Genomic DNA, 17,664 nt, shown 5'->3' with positions numbered 1-17,664 from the left:
TACATACATTTTAATATATAAGAAAGTGACATTTTTATTAACTCTATAAAACAACAAAAACAAATGTATAACAAATAAATAACAAAAACAACAACAAACATATAATAAAAAATAAAATTAAGAAATATAGGTTCGCCTAAATATTACTATAGAGAGAATTGTTTTGGAAATTTATTGGTAACGGTAAGATTGTGAATTATTATATGGGAAAATGAATTTTTCAAATAGGTTCTCTTTCTACGTTAAATAGTATTAAACGAGATCCTTAACACGACTACCTTCATAGAGTGATGGTGGAACACACAATTTAAGTGTTCGAATATTCAGATACTAAATTATTGAAACTAAAACTAGTAAGGAAATTACAAAAGTCGGTCGGGAAGGTAGTGGCTTTGGCTGTTGGTAGACTATTACCACATGTCTGTCAGATATTCTGAGTCATGTCATCAATTCGAAACCAAATATAGAATTGAGGCAGCTGCAAGATTTTGATATATATTCCGTCTAAAAATGTGTCGAGCAGATCTAAATGGAGAGTAAGATTGTGAGAGCGTAACTGAGAGATCATCATCAAAAATGAATGATGACAGCTTCTATGTATCAAAGACATAGAAACCGTAAAGACTCGACCATGATGCTATAATAAGGTTATGTATCAAAACAAAAACATTTGTTTTTGTCTCGACCACCTGTCAATTTTTTTTCATATTATATTTAATTACGCACTTTGACAGTTGATCAAGACATCAGTTGCTCTAAATGGACTACCTATTCATTGTGCCATGGACTCGACCATGATGAAATAATAAGATGATGTATCAAAGCAAAAGTCTTTGTATTTTACTCGACCATCTGTCAAATTTTTCTTACAATATTTCACATGGTTGGCAACATTGCACATCGAATTCAAGTGGAAACTACGCATTTTGACAGTTGATCAAGACATCAGCTACGCTAAATGGACTACCTATTTATTGTATCATGGACTCCAAAAATAGTTGGCAAAATAGTTTATGAAATGTTTCCTTATAATATTTCACATGGTTGGCAACATTGCACATCGAATCCATGTAGAAATTGCGCACTTTGAAAGTTAATCGAGTCATCAGCTGCGCTAAATGGACTTCCTATTTTTTGTGCATGCTTATATGTCTTTGTATGGATTGCGGGTGTTTTCTATAGTTCTATTTATTATGCTTTCTTGAGCTGTGTCCTGGGCTGATTTCCATCTCCCTAGGTCAAGAATGTCATTCATAGAATACTTGGGCGGTTAATGTATATCCAATAGAGGTTAATCGAATGACTAATTATATGGCAATCCATAAGATACTACATTAACGAATGTCGTTCCTTTGATACATAGGTAGGATCATGATGCAACAATAAGGTGATGTATCAAAACAAAAGCCATTGCTTTTGTCTCGATTATCTGTCGAATTTTTCCTTATAATATTTCACATGGTTGGCAACATTGCACATCGAATTCAAGTAGATATTACGCACTTCGACAGTTAATCGAGACACCAGCTGCTCTAAATGGACTACCTAACTGTCAATGTGCGTAATTTCAGTCCGATTTTAAGTAAATGGTGCACCCAAGAACAAAATATGGCCGATTGCGGCAAAATTTTGGAAAACCTACTGATGTTGGTATAGCCTTACGAGTGTCATGTTTGGTTGAAATCGGTAAAGATTTATATATAGCTCTCATATATATGTTCGTTCGATTTTTGGTTAAAAATGCACAAAAACCCCACACGATTTTCCCATTGACATGAAATTTTGCACAACGCACTAAAACTACTACAGACTAACGTGTGTTAAGTTTTGTTGAATCGGTTCAGTTTTAGAGATAGTTCCCATATATATTTTAGTCCGATTTTAAGTTAATAGCGCAAAAAACAGTATAAGTTTGGCTCAAAGTTTAGTTATATGTGCTGAAGTTAGTATAGTCTAACGTGTTCTAAGTTTTGTTACAATAGGTTCATCCGATTTTAGGTACCAAACTCTTCAAGTATAGCATTGAGCCAAGAAAAACGCTTTTAAGTTTTGTAGAAATTGGTGCACCAAATAACAACGCACTATGGCTGCAATCGCGATTTTAGCGGCATAAAATATATCCCGATGTGCTAGCTTCACCAAATTTGGGGTGTAGAATACTAATGTAAGAAAAGGTGATTTATGAAAAAATGGGCGGGCCACGCCCCCAGCATGTTGGACATTTTGACGATGTTGGGTTCGTTTTTCAACCGAATTGGCTGTAATTTGGTATTTTGGGTTTTCATTGTATAGAAAATCTCGCTACCAAATGTTCAATATTGGACTATTTTTTCGGGTAGCCCCCATATAACCATTATATTATATTATAAGAAAAATTTTGACAGATCGAGACAAAAACATTTTTTTTTTTTTGTTTTGATACATCACCTTATTATTATCGACTTGAATTCGACCATCATCATATTCCCGACCATGGCAAAATAAATAGGTAGTCCATTTAGAGCAGCTGATGTCTCGATTAACTGTCAAGTGGGTCATTTCTATTTGACTTCGACGTGCAATGTTGCCAACCATGTGAAATATTAACAGAAGATCGAGACAAAAACAAAGGTTTTTGTTTTGCTACATCACCTAATTATTGCATCATGTTCCCGACCATCAGTCAATTTTTACTAATATTTAACATGGCAACATTGTACATCGAATTCAACATGATGAAATAATAATAAGGTGATATATCACAACAAAAACCTTTGTTTTTTTCTCGACCACCTGTCAAAATTTTCCTTATAATATTTCACATGGTTGGCAACATTGCACATCAAATTCAATTAGAAACTACACACGTTGACAATTAATCAATTCGTCAGCTGTGCTAAATGGACTTCCTATTTATTGTGCCATGGGGTACAATAATACAACAAGGCAGATTTAAGAAGGTAGCCGAATCAGCAATGTAATAAAACAAACAACTGTTTTAGTACATTGATATGGCAAAAAACATTTTGCAAAAATAAACCGATTAATTAATACCAACAGCTGTGCGATACATCTGCCTTGATAATACTCAAAATACAACTGTATTGTCGATTTTGAAAAGTTTTTGGGACTACTTTAAATAATTTAGTTTTTGAAATTGATATTTACTCTTGTCTACCATAAATTATTATTACATGGCTTATAAAGCCATAGGTTCAATCATTTTTATTACGTATTTCTCTCCTCCCCCTCAAACATGTTCGATTGTAAACTTTTCCGTTCAACAGATACAAACCCAACGAATAGTAGAACAAAATTTTCCATAACACAATACAATACTACTATATATTTTTTAATGTGAACCACAATTTTTTCTTTACTATTAATCTGCTTTATTAGTCTCAACTTTCTAGTCAATATATACATAAAACAACATTACCTATGTAAATAAATTAAAATTTAATTTTTTAAATAATTATTCATTTTATATTGTCAATTAATTTTATTTTTAATTAAACAAAATTTTTAATACAATCTGAATAAAAAAACAAACAAATAAAAAACATACATATATAAAAAATATTTAAAACAAAATATACATACAAAAATATATATTATTGAAATCTTTATAAACAAAGAAATGCATCTATAATTTCCGAAACACATACATACATTTTAATATATAAGAAAGTGACATTTTTATTAACTCTATAAAACAACAAAAACAAATGTATAACAAATAAATAACAAAAACAACAACAAACATATAATAAAAAATAAAATTAAGAAATATAGGTTCGCCTAAATATTACTATAGAGAGAATTGTTTTGGAAATTTATTGGTAACGGTAAGATTGTGAATTATTATATGGGAAAATGAATTTTTCAAATAGGTTCTCTTTCTACGTTAAATAGTATTAAACGAGATCCTTAACACGACTACCTTCATAGAGTGATGGTGGAACACACAATTTAAGTGTTCGAATATTCAGATACTAAATTATTGAAACTAAAACTAGTAAGGAAATTACAAAAGTCGGTCGGGAAGGTAGTGGCTTTGGCTGTTGGTAGACTATTACCACATGTCTGTCAGATATTCTGAGTCATGTCATCAATTCGAAACCAAATATAGAATTGAGGCAGCTGCAAGATTTTGATATATATTCCGTCTAAAAATGTGTCGAGCAGATCTAAATGGAGAGTAAGATTGTGAGAGCGTAACTGAGAGATCATCATCAAAAATGAATGATGACAGCTTCTATGTATCAAAGACATAGAAACCGTAAAGACTCGACCATGATGCTATAATAAGGTTATGTATCAAAACAAAAACATTTGTTTTTGTCTCGACCACCTGTCAATTTTTTTTCATATTATATTTAATTACGCACTTTGACAGTTGATCAAGACATCAGTTGCTCTAAATGGACTACCTATTCATTGTGCCATGGACTCGACCATGATGAAATAATAAGATGATGTATCAAAGCAAAAGTCTTTGTATTTTACTCGACCATCTGTCAAATTTTTCTTACAATATTTCACATGGTTGGCAACATTGCACATCGAATTCAAGTGGAAACTACGCATTTTGACAGTTGATCAAGACATCAGCTACGCTAAATGGACTACCTATTTATTGTATCATGGACTCCAAAAATAGTTGGCAAAATAGTTTATGAAATGTTTCCTTATAATATTTCACATGGTTGGCAACATTGCACATCGAATCCATGTAGAAATTGCGCACTTTGACAGTTAATCGAGTCATCAGCTGCGCTAAATGGACTTCCTATTTTTTGTGCATGCTTATATGTCTTTGTATGGATTGCGGGTGTTTTCTATAGTTCTATTTATTATGCTTTCTTGAGCTGTGTCCTGGGCTGATTTCCATCTCCCTAGGTCAAGAATGTCATTCATAGAATACTTGGGCGGTTAATGTATATCCAATAGAGGTTAATCGAATGACTAATTATATGGCAATCCATAAGATACTACATTAACGAATGTCGTTCCTTTGATACATAGGTAGGATCATGATGCAACAATAAGGTGATGTATCAAAACAAAAGCCATTGCTTTTGTCTCGATTATCTGTCGAATTTTTCCTTATAATATTTCACATGGTTGGCAACATTGCACATCGAATTCAAGTAGATATTACGCACTTTGACAGTTAATCGAGACACCAGCTGCTCTAAATGGACTACCTAACTGTCAATGTGCGTAATTTCAGTCCGATTTTAAGTAAATGGTGCACCCAAGAACAAAATATGGCCGATTGCGGCAAAATTTTGGAAAACCTACTGATGTTGGTATAGCCTTACGAGTGTCATGTTTGGTTGAAATCGGTAAAGATTTATATATAGCTCTCATATATATGTTCGTTCGATTTTTGGTTAAAAATGCACAAAAACCCCACACGATTTTCCCATTGACATGAAATTTTGCACAACGCACTAAAACTACTACAGACTAACGTGTGTTAAGTTTTGTTGAATCGGTTCAGTTTTAGAGATAGTTCCCATATATATTTTAGTCCGATTTTAAGTTAATAGCGCAAAAAACAGTATAAGTTTGGCTCAAAGTTTAGTTATATGTGCTGAAGTTAGTATAGTCTAACGTGTTCTAAGTTTTGTTACAATAGGTTCATCCGATTTTAGGTACCAAACTCTTCAAGTATAGCATTGAGCCAAGAAAAACGCTTTTAAGTTTTGTAGAAATTGGTGCACCAAATAACAACGCACTATGGCTGCAATCGCGATTTTAGCGGCATAAAATATATCCCGATGTGCTAGCTTCACCAAATTTGGGGTGTAGAATACTAATGTAAGAAAAGGTGATTTATGAAAAAATGGGCGGGCCACGCCCCCAGCATGTTGGACATTTTGACGATGTTGGGTTCGTTTTTCAACCGAATTGGCTGTAATTTGGTATTTTGGGTTTTCATTGTATAGAAAATCTCGCTACCAAATGTTCAATATTGGACTATTTTTTCGGGTAGCCCCCATATAACCATTATTCGAAATTTTTGGGATTTTGTGCATTTTCTTTAAACAATGTGGCTGTCGTTATGTACTTAAGGTTTCAGATGGGTAGCAAATCTTCTAACTAGAAACTATCAACTTTTTAAAGTGGTCCCCATATAACGGTACCTCCGAAATTCCGGTATTAAGGGGCTTTTGAGCACGTCTTTTAACCAAGTTGGCTGTAATTTTATATTGTCGATTCTCATTTCTTAAATATATACTATTTATAAGAATATGCGCATTTAGGAACATGTGGTAAATAATTATGGCGTAAATTACAATGTTAGAGACATTTTGATTGCGCGTGAATATTATGAAATTAATAACATAGTGTTAGATTGGAGTACTTACTCTAATTTATAGCCATGAAATAGGTATATTTATTTCAATGTCAATGGGTATATAAAATTTATTAAAGGTCACTTTCGAAAAAAGAATATTTTAAATTAAAAATGGAATATGTGATAAAATATTTAAATCTATCAAAACAAAATTGACTGAGATATAAACATTGGTATTTATAGTTCTGAATATATTGACAACTTAAATTAATTGCTAAACTGTTATTACATCATACAAAATTTTGACAATTCTTGTTTTTAATTAATATTAAGAGGGTCCCACAGAAGCAGAAAACTTTTCAAATCATTTAGGCGCCAATATCGAAAACTGGGAGATTACTGGTTAAAAGAATAAACAATAAATATATTGTTTTAATAAATATAAACAATTTAAAAGGAAACATGTTAAATACACAAATATTTTTCTTTTTTTAAGTTTTATGTTCTTTGCGTAGGGTTCGAAAAATTCGTTTCAACTAAAATAACGCCTTTTCCTTGTTTTGATTTAGTAGTGGTGATTTGAAACACTAACACAATAATTATAAACACGAAGTTCAACGAACTGTGCCTACAATAGTTGACATGTAACTACATGACTCACACATACAATATATGAGACATTCTATTCAAATACCAACAAAGTTCTGGGAGTTCTGGGGAGATGTATTTTCTTTACCAATAACCTAATATGTCAAATTACAACCACTTCAGTGGAGAAATTCGTTTAAAAATACCTAAATTCAAAGTATCGAAATTTGAGCGGGGGATATGTCAAAACATAAACCTATATTCATAATTTTTTACATAGTAATATGTCAATTTCCAACCCGAAATGTCTTTGAAGATATCTCGGGGTTCTCTAGAACCGTAAAAATGAGTGGCAAAATCAGCCTAAACACCAGAAATCGCTTATTTGATTTTATTACAAGCTATAGAATGAACCTACAGGAGCTCTCAACCTTTACCCAAAGTGGCGAAGGGTCCATTTGGATCTCTGTATTATGGAATGACTCATATCCTATTTAACCAGCAATTTATATGCTTATATGTCACGTACTTTGAATTTAATATTAGTATTTACAGTAGACCCCCACTCACACACATACATACACCATAAACAATTATAGCAGAGCCATGAGCAGTATTACATTTTTATGGAGTTAATATCCAAAACAAACAATTTTCACTGCCGGTACTACTACCCGCCTCAGAAAAAATACAAACCCACCACCCGACATTGATTACACCAGTTGCATCGTTGCCCGGCAACCAATAAAAAAATGTATGACCATTAAAATGACCACCACAAGTTATGGTTAACTTTATATAGTTTTTCTATAGTCCTTTTAGTAGTTGCAGGACATTTACAACCCACACACAGGAACAGTAATAGACGACAAAAAAGGAAACAATTGTATGTTTTAATGAATTTCAAATAAATGAAAATCGATTGAAATTAACAAAACCAAACAAAGCGTTAGAGGAAGAAAAAAATGCAAAAAATTAAAGCCAAGGCATCATCGTTACCAATATTTAATGGTCGTGTTTCAGATTCCTCCACATCGAGTACATCCTCGTCGATAGTGTTGGCAAGTGGTAAAACAAAAAAACGCGGTACTTTTAATGGTTTCACCAAGCCAAGTGTTTTTTCAATATCTTCTGCCACCACAAAGCATTCGTTGAACGAGGAGGAACAGAATCTGGAATCGAGTGAAGCTGATGTTGTGGTGCGAAACACCCCACGGTCATTGATAAATTCCCGTAATACCCAAGGTTCGCTGAATGTGGCCGGCACTGAATTGAGTAATTATGAAAAAGTAAAAGTCGTTGGCCAGGGTTCATTCGGAATTGCTGTTCTATATCGTCGGAAGACTGATAACCACTATGTCGTGTTTAAACAAATTAATCTTAGCGATTTAACACCTTCGGAGAGAGATTTGGCCATGAACGAAGTTGAGGTCTTCTCAAAACTACATCATCCAAATATTATCAGTTACCTGGGTAGCTTCATTAAGGATAATACGTTGCTAATTGAAATGGAGTATGCCGATGGCGGAACACTGGCACAGATTATCGGTGAACGTGCAATGCGAGATTATTTCCCAGAACGTTATATTGTCAATGTTTTCGAACAGATATGCAGTGCGATAAATTATATGCATTCGGAGAATATTTTGCATCGGTAAGTTGACGTTTTTGTATTCATTCACGCGCATACAATTTATTGTCGTAACGACTAAATTGTTTACAAAAAATGAAACTACATACATAGGATTATGGACTTGATTTAAGAAAACCTTAAAATGTTAGGGTCTCTCAGCTTTAGGCTAGGTTATATCGCATATTTTGCATCGCTAAAATGTTCAGAGTAACTCCAACCGTGAAATGAAAACTATACAAAACATACATCTATTCAACAAAATGTCTAATGGTGTATATTGGTCCACTATGTGGAAGCTATACCACCACATTACGATATCGGCCAATTTTCGGAATTCAGAATGTGTTAGCCGAATTTTCCAACCGAAAGGTCTGTAACTTGGCATTCCGATTTTTGGAGGCTGACATATATCTAGGCAGAAATTGATCAATATAGGTCCATGTTTTGACATAGTGCCCATATAAAGGTCCACCCAATTTTTGCAATTTTAAGTTTTTATCCGAATTTTCCATCCGGAAGGACTATAAATTGGCATTCCAGATTCCAGAGACTTAACCTCATTTTCAACTCAATGTAGTTTTAATTTGCATTCTTCCACAGATGTAGCTATAATTTTGAATCATAAAGGGTGATCAAAATCTCTGCAGAAAATTTTCATTATAGGGCCATGCTTTGGTATAGCCCACACATTAAGATCTTGGCCGCAATTTTTAATCGAAGTGACTGCAACGTATCATTCCTTGTGTGAGCAACATTTTTGTTATTCGATTTAGGAAATTTTGAATGTCCATCCCAAGGTGGAGGCTATAAATCGTGATTAAGATCGGCATGGCCGATTTCGTTGGTTGGTACCACCCCCAGAACTTGGACAGAAACATATATGTCGATCGATTTAATTAATTTCGAATGCACATCCCATGATGAAGGCTATGAATCGTGGTAAGTTCGGCGCGGACGATTCCACGGTATGATATAGTCCTAATGTTTTATACGCTTTGGCGCCATATTATTGCCGCGCACATGAGAAAAGGCATAGTCGATTTAAGGAATTTCGAATGCACAACTAACCAATAATCTCTAATGTTCTGGAAGAAACGTTAACATCAGCGACCTGTAGACAATATCACTTGAGGAGACGATATTTCCCACAAAAATAACCGCTTGAGCGCCATATTATTGTCGAGCACATGAGAAAAAATATTCAGAGAAAGTGTAGGTGAATGCCAATCTCAAAGATCATTCCTTATATCAGAAGAAGATCATCGTTCTTAAAGATCAAGCACTATTCTTTATACCAGCCAAACTAATAACTGACATCGTTTAGCTCCTCATAAATCCAATGACCCCTTCCGATTTGACTCCAATGTGTCAGTTTCAGTCGATATACTTGAAGCTTTATTCGGTTTCTTTCTTTCTACGAAAGAAAAGTATATCATAGAAACCTCAAGACATCATCACTTAACTAGACAAATCAGCCAAAAGTTTGGACAGACAACTGATGTTTTCTACCTCTTCATGAAGATTGACTCCCGTCTTAACTTATGTAAATATTGCTGACGCTTCAACTGCTTGGGTCACATAGCTTTCAAACACGATTTCAAATCATTCCATATTTTTCGTTCGTTTTTATATTTTACTTTTCGATTCTCATTGTGGGTCAAATTCTTGTACCTAATATGGCCAATACCTGTCCTAGTTTAATTATACCCTTCACCACACTGTGGTACAGGGTATTATGTCTTTGTGCATATGTTTGTAACAAGCAAAAAGAGACGAGATAGATACATGGTTCCTTTAGAGAATATGCATAGAATCACATTCTAAGTCGATTTATGCATGTCCGTCCGTCCGTCTGTCTGTGCATGTTAAATTGTTAACAAAGTACAGGTCGCATTTATGATACGAATTGGATGAAATTTGGCATAGGTCACTTATTCGGCCCAAGGACGAACCCTAATGTAAACGGTCCCTATATATATTCGATTTGCACGAAATTTGATACAGCCTAATCATTTAGGTCTATAATTATGTCTGCCAAGTTTCGTGAAAATCGGTCCTGATTTAGATATAGCTCCCATATATAGTTTCGTCCGAATTCATATATAAATGGTGCACCAAATCCCTATATATCCTTCGATTTGCACGAAATTTGGCATAATGTACTGAAATGAGCCTAGAGAGATGTCTGCCAAGTTTCGAGAAAATCGGTCCAGATTTCTATATAGCTCCCATATATATTTTCGTCCGATTTCATGTAAATGGTGCACCAAAGTCGCTATATATCTTTCGAATTGCATGAAATTGGGCATAACGTACTGAATTGAGCCTAGAGTGATGTCTGCATTGTTTCGTGAAAATCGGTCCATATTTAGATATAGCTCCCTTTTACTATATATTTATTTTAATTAATTGACGCACCTAGGAATAGGCTGATAGGTACAAAACGTTCTGAAATTACTATAACCTAACCTGTGACATGTTTGTTTGAAATCGCTTAATATTTGGGTTGAGCTTCCATATATATTTTCGCCCGATTTCAAGTAATTTGGGCATCAAACTCCTCATGTAGTCAGATTGACACCAAATTTTGCACCACTTACAAAATTGAGCATAGAATTACGTAGTTGCGTTTTCTAGAAGTACAGACATAGCCCAATATTTGTTTGAAGTCGATTTACATACTTTATGGATAGATCTAGGTAGATTCACATTTAGATAAATATCACATATTTTATTTCATCCAATTTCATGCTAATAGTCCTGTTTAATATACGCATAGTGGTGAAGGGTATCATATAGTCGGCCCCGTCCGACTTTACTACTTTTCTTACTGGTTTTTGACTGTCTTTATTTATATTTATATCTATCCCTATAGAGACTTAAAAACCGCCAATGTTTTTATGAACAAAAGAGGTATTGTGAAAATTGGCGATTTTGGTATTTCAAAAATTATGAACACGAAAATACATGCACAAACCGTATTGGGTACACCGTACTACTTTAGTCCTGAAATGTGTGAAGGCAAAGAATATGATCATAAAAGTGATATCTGGGCATTAGGTTGTATATTGGGTGAAATGTGCTGTCTAAGGAAAACATTTGCTGCTACCAACCTATCGGAATTGGTGGGGAAAATTATGGCGGTAAGGGTAGTCAAAGAACAAACATTTGCAGATTTTTTAATTGTTTTAATTTCCATTCTAGGGTTCTTATACACCGCTACCCAAAGGATATTCGTCAGCACTGAAAAGTCTGCTGAATAATCTGCTACAGGTTTGTTGTGATAAAAATTATATGTATGTTATATTATTAAATATTATATCACTAAAATAAAATAAGTTGATATATCTACTAGTCCTCTGAAATTATTATTTCTCCCTATCATAGGTGGATCCAGCCAGACGTCCCAGAGCATCAGAAATACTGGAATATTGGATTCCATTAATATTTCGAAATTTGAGTAAAAATAAAGGGTATGTAGTTAATAATTCAATATTAGGGTAAAGACTAGTTATAATGCCGTGCGTATTGAGAATAAAATACATTTATATTGAACATTAGCCATGGACTGTAATCGTAGGTCCCATATCAGGGATGTGTTCATTAATTTTAACATATTATCATCAATGACTCAAATGAAGGCAAATATATTTCGAATGGAATTTTAATTACTCCCGTTTGCCATCCATATCTAACATATAGTAATAATAATATCCAAATTTTAAATGTCATTCCACCCTAAAGTCACCAATACGAAGACGATGTAGGTTCAACAACCATGGTCTCATCAAATAGTTCAAAATTGATGTCACTGCATGAAGAACCTTTGCTGGAACATAGCTCAAGACGTTCGACAATTGTAGATTTGGCAACAGCACAAACTGAAACGAAAGAAATAATGAAAGCTGAAACGGCAGCCCCTGAAGAAACCGTAGAGAAAAGGTTTGATCTTACAGTGTGTTTCAAAACATATTACAATAAATAATTTATCTTTACAGATTGGTATTATATCAGTTGAAATCATTTGGCAATAGTTTCAGCATGAATCCTATACAATTGCCACCGAAAGCTTGTATTCTGACCGTGGCTACAAGTGAAACACATTTTGTTGTTGTCAATAGTGGTAAGTTGTTATGTATTTAAAGCCTTGTATTGTTTTATAAGAGGTCAATAGGGTCTCCTTGTCAGCACCTCATGTTCTGCTGGTCAGCGACTTGAATACCTTGTTCCTAATTCTCTGTTGCTGGTCGCAATCTGCTCTCCATGTTCACCTGTAGGTTCATTTCAGCCGTCCATGTTTTGAACTGTGTGACTGTGGATTTGGGGCGGATATATTCATATCCTTCATATGGAAGAAATTCACAAGATGTTTCTGAATTTCGCACATATAGTTGATAGTCAGATTCAGTCCTCTACTTATATGCGTGTACATGTCCCATCCACTGGCGACAGAAATGAATCGGGCTACAGGAATACTGCTTCTCATCGATGGGAATAGCGCTTCAAATGTCTTAGGTAATGGCGGTAAAAGTGAAATCGGCCTCTGCGATTCACCTTTTCTGGCATCCTTGCCACACTACAAAAATACATCACCTCCGCTTCTGGTGCAACCCTTACACACAACGTTGGCAACCTTCGCAACGCTGTAAACTACAGTTCTCCACAATTTTACTGATCTTGATAAGGCAATATGGGGTGTAGACTGCGGGAGTGTCTCGCATTTCGGCCACAGCATAACTCCTAGCACAGTACTCCTATATCTTCAACCCAGAACAACCTTAAAAATTCACCCATGTATCTCACCGAGATGGATCTGTGGTGGATGAGGTTCTGACAGACCCTACAAATCCAAAATTCGGGATTTCTCTCTATCCTGGAACGTATCAAAAGCAGGCATTCCATGTGACAGCATCTGGTCGAAATGTTCCTTCGAATCGAGACCCTGCCGTGGAGTTGTAGTCTACTATGGGTGATGGGCCTGCAATGTATCTTTTTCCAGAAAAAACATCACCTTGAATTTTGTGCTATAGTTTGGGTCCTTGATTATTTAGTGTTACCATTTTCCTCTGAAAAGCGCTATCTCAATTCCTGTTATGTGTCATGCTCATGTGTTGATTTTAATGCCGGATGCATTCGATCTGAAATATAAACCTCTTTTTATAAATATTCGAAAACTACTATGATAGAATTTAAAATGTCCTTCGTATCTGGTAATCGATTCCGGTAATCATCGGTTTGTACACTATACACTGTAGTACTCCGACTACGATAATATACAAAGAATCAATATTTGCGTAGATTTGTGGTCGTTCGTCCGTACATTCACATTTATTACCCGAATAAAATTAAATTTTCGGATAATTCATGGAAATCGGTGCCGATTTCGATATAGCTCGTCCGATTTCACTATCTCCAAAAATCTATATCCAAAATCTTCAAAATAAACAAACTGGGCTACCGTTTTGTGAGCTATCCCTAAAACCTGGAATAATATTAATAATTGTTGCTAGGATTATTTGCTGCCCAATGAGAAATTAAAATATTAATGTTATATATTTTCGAAGTCGACTAAAGAATCCGGGTCTACCATAAAACACTGCAGCACTTATTCGAAATTCTCTACAATTACCTTATATCTTATTTTTATTTAATTATTTTAACAGATGGATCTGTGTATACTTGGGGTGAGGGTACACATGGTCAATTGGGCTTAAGCTCTTTGGAGGCATGGAAACACTATCCAAGCCGTATGGAAAGTGTGCGTAATTACCACATAATAAGGTAATATCAATTTTTTTAATTTATTTATATTATCTAAAATCTCCTTCCTTTCCAATGTAGCGCTTGTGCTGGCGAAGGCTTTACAATACTTCTAACACAAACCGGTTCCATTTTATCGTGTGGTGACAACAGCAAATACGCCTTGGGTCATGACAATGACAAAACCTACCACAGCCCAAAGTTGATAGAGAAATTGGAAAATGTTCATATCAAAGAAATCAAATGTGGCACCACACATGTACTGGCCTTGAGTATTGATGGTTCGGTTTATACATGGGGAACAAATGTCCATGGTGCACTTGGGCTGGGATCGCTACAAACGCAACAGTAGGTGTTATAAATAATGAGGAAACAATTTTAAAGATCTATTTTTTTACTTTAAGAAAAATACCCCAAAAGATTTTACTGTCACATGTCAAGGGAAAGGTGAGAAGTATTTTTTGTGGACCGGATACATCAGCGGTGTTGTTTGAGAGTGGTGAAATGTATGTGTGTGGCAGTAATGATTATAATAAATTGGGATTTGAGAAAACATCGAGAATAATGGCGTTGGTATGTATTGTATTCAAGTTAAGCAAACATAACCCTACTTATTAAATTGTTTTAGAAAAAGTTATTACTACCCCACAAAATATTGGATGCCTGTTTTTCATCGAATCACACAATTGTATTGGTAGAAGGTGGTTATGTCTTTACCATGGGTTCCAATTCAACTGGTCAACGTGGTGTTGGTAATTGCAGTAATATTTTGGATACTGCAACTTTGGTGGAGCTAGTCAAGGATAGATATATTACGGTAAATCTGAATACAGGAGTAAACATTTTCAATAATTCTGAAAATTATTTTTTTCGGTTTTTATTTAAAGAAATGTAAATGCAACGATCAATGCTCGGTAGTCTGTTCCGATGATAATGTTATAACTTTCTGGGGTACACGTAATGGCATCCCCGATATGGTTGAGACAAATTCAGCAGATGAACAGGAAGCAGAGGTTTTTACTTTTTTTCTAGGAATGAATTCAAATTTTGAAATATTTTTATTTTAGTTACAACAACATCAAATGGATTTAGAATTGGGTAACAGCACAGCAGCATTTACCAACTTTTTAGCATCTGTATATAAATCGGAACTGGTGTTGGAACCTCAAGATATACTTGCGTAAGTTGTAAATTTATTATATACACACAGTTTTCAAATATAAATACAAATTTACTCTGCCTTCAGACTTTACTCTTCGCCAGAACAATTGGACAAGGGTTATTATGTAGTTGTTAATGATATATTTCCTCTGCCGCACAGCGTTTTGGTATTGGTGGACTCTACAACACCTTTGATAGCATCCATAGATGATTTGGGATAAAATGACATATTATTTTATTAAAATATAGATATGTTTAAAATAGCCCACCTGTAATAATTTATAAATAAATCCTATATTTGTATGTATGTAAATCCTGCATTTATATATAAGTAAATATTTACTTACTAATATAAAAGTAAGTACGAAATTGTATATGTAAGAGGCGATCCTTAGATTCATATTAAAACTGAAATATTAAAAAAAGACCTACATATAAATCTCGCTTAAGTGAATCTTGAATCCTGTGACAAAGGACTAAAGTCGGACAAGGCTGAATGTATGATAGTAGAGAGAGAGGTGGATGTTGGTGCCAATGATCTTCCCATTGAAACAATGTATAATTCATTCCGCAATGAACCTACAATTGTTTCAATGACAAGGAAGCACAAACAAACATATCTATCGATAATCTTCTGCAACCAGTTTTTATGGCGATAACGAGGTATATAAAATATTTGAGTACCTCGAAGCTCTAGTTTTAAAGTTCCACAGTTGGTCCGAGTCTACTGGGCGTCTTGCGCGTTGATACCATTAGCTTTGTCTTCTCGCCATTTACTTTGGCCGACTCCCGTCATCGGCATAGGCATGTAACATATGATGTTCGGTGTACAGAGTGTCATTTCTGTTCACCTTTACATCTCGTATGACCTTTTCCAGCAGGATGTTAAAAAGGTCACACGAAAACTGTCTCCTTGTCTGAATCCTCGTTTGGTATTAAAGGGCTCCGATAAGCCCTTTCCGACTTTAGCTGCTGACCTTGTGCCAGTTAAAGTTATCCTACATAGCCGTATTAATTTTGTAGAAATGTCGAATGCGGCTTTGTAGTTGACGAAAAGGTGAAGTGTGTCGATGTTTATTTTCGTGGGTCTTTTCCATTATTTGGCGCAAAGTGAAAATCTGGTCTATAGTGGATTTTGTCAAGTCTGAAGCCGCATTGATAAGATCCAATAATATCATTGACCATTAGTTTTGTATGCGATGGGAAGGAGATTGATTCCTCTATAGTTGGCACATATCGTCTTGTCTCCTTTGTTGTGCACGGGACACAGTTTGCTAAGGTTTGGACATTCATTCCTCTAGCCAAATTGTGCTAATCAGCTGGTGCATGCTCCTGACCAGCAATCTTGAATAGTTCGGCTGGTAATCCATTTTCTTCCCAGGTGGGTACGTTGAGTGGAGTAGTCTTCGGCTATCTGTTGTTTGCAGCTTTTCGACGTCGAGTTTCCGGGTTACATTAGATCGCACCTTTGCTGCTACATTAAGACGAGTGCGAACCTTGGGTGCTGCAAGGTAATGCTCCGAGTCGATATTCTTTCCTCGGATCAAACATTGGTTGAATGTCATCCGTCTATCACAACATGATCTATTTGATCGTTGCTTCATCGGAAGAAAACCAGGTTGTCTTGTGTACGTCGAGATGCTTGTATGTGGTGCTGCTAACTTCCATGTTTTTTGCTGCCGCGAAGTCAATCAACATCATGCCATTGTCGGATTGTTCTTCATGGAGGCTGCATTTTTTCGCCGGTGGTGCCAAAAATATTTTTCCCTTTATGACCTTTAATTTCATGGCAAGGGCAGCGAGTATATACTGTTTCTAGGCGCTCATAAAATATGTCTTTGGCCTGTTCGTTTTTGTCTTCCGTCGGAGCATGTGCGCAAATAAGACTTATGTAGAAGAAATTCGCTTTTATATATCGCTCATCTACTGGAATGGATCTGGAAACGAGGTATTTTTCTCCTGCAAACCATAAACCCGCACCAAATTCATACTCACTCCTGTCCATTTCCATAGCACTTCCTGCAAGTTTGGGGAGGTCGTATATATTAAGGGGGTTTGGTTTTCTTTTTTTGTTACTTTTTTCATAGTAGGAGGGGTTTTCCGAGTGTGGACAACTAACCCGACGCCCCAACCCATTATTTTATAGTTCTTATGGCTGAACTCGCGGCACATATCAGGTCACTATTTCAACGGATGATGAAGATAGCTACCCAAGGTGACACCGCGGGGAGGT

At 35.2% G+C, this 17,664-nt stretch overlaps 1 protein-coding gene across 1 annotated transcript; it reads left to right on the top strand.

Moving 5' to 3' along the window:
• Positions 1-7,842: 7,842 nt before the first annotated feature.
• On the top strand, positions 7,843-15,652 carry LOC133326571 (serine/threonine-protein kinase Nek8-like). The gene is made up of 13 exons (XM_061535199.1): positions 7,843-8,531; positions 11,386-11,653; positions 11,715-11,783; positions 11,898-11,983; positions 12,255-12,452; positions 12,509-12,633; positions 14,174-14,291; positions 14,352-14,618; positions 14,675-14,843; positions 14,899-15,087; positions 15,158-15,277; positions 15,338-15,450; positions 15,517-15,652. Exons 1-13 carry the CDS (start codon positions 7,843-7,845, stop codon positions 15,650-15,652), a joined length of 2,547 nt encoding a protein of 848 aa, XP_061391183.1.
• The last annotated feature ends 2,012 nt before the right edge of the window (positions 15,653-17,664 follow it).

The sequence above is a fragment of the Musca vetustissima genome, unplaced genomic scaffold (genome assembly GCF_032173495.1).
Source record: "Musca vetustissima isolate MV318-11 ecotype Yass unplaced genomic scaffold, APGP_CSIRO_Mvet_v1 utg834282, whole genome shotgun sequence".
Classification (NCBI taxonomy): domain Eukaryota; kingdom Metazoa; phylum Arthropoda; class Insecta; order Diptera; family Muscidae; genus Musca; species Musca vetustissima.
This window is presented reverse-complemented; position numbering and strand designations above follow the sequence as displayed.

Excerpts from the sequence above, each read along its gene's own strand:
- LOC133326571 (XM_061535199.1), top strand. The coding sequence starts at position 7,843 with ATGCAAAAAATTAAAGCCAAGGCATCATCGTTACCAATATTTAATGGT. Across the intron at positions 15,088-15,157 it reads TCAAGGATAGATATATTACG|AAATGTAAATGCAACGATCA; the intron begins GTAAATCTGAAT and ends TTTTATTTAAAG. Across the intron at positions 15,451-15,516 it reads GAACCTCAAGATATACTTGC|ACTTTACTCTTCGCCAGAAC; the intron begins GTAAGTTGTAAA and ends CTCTGCCTTCAG.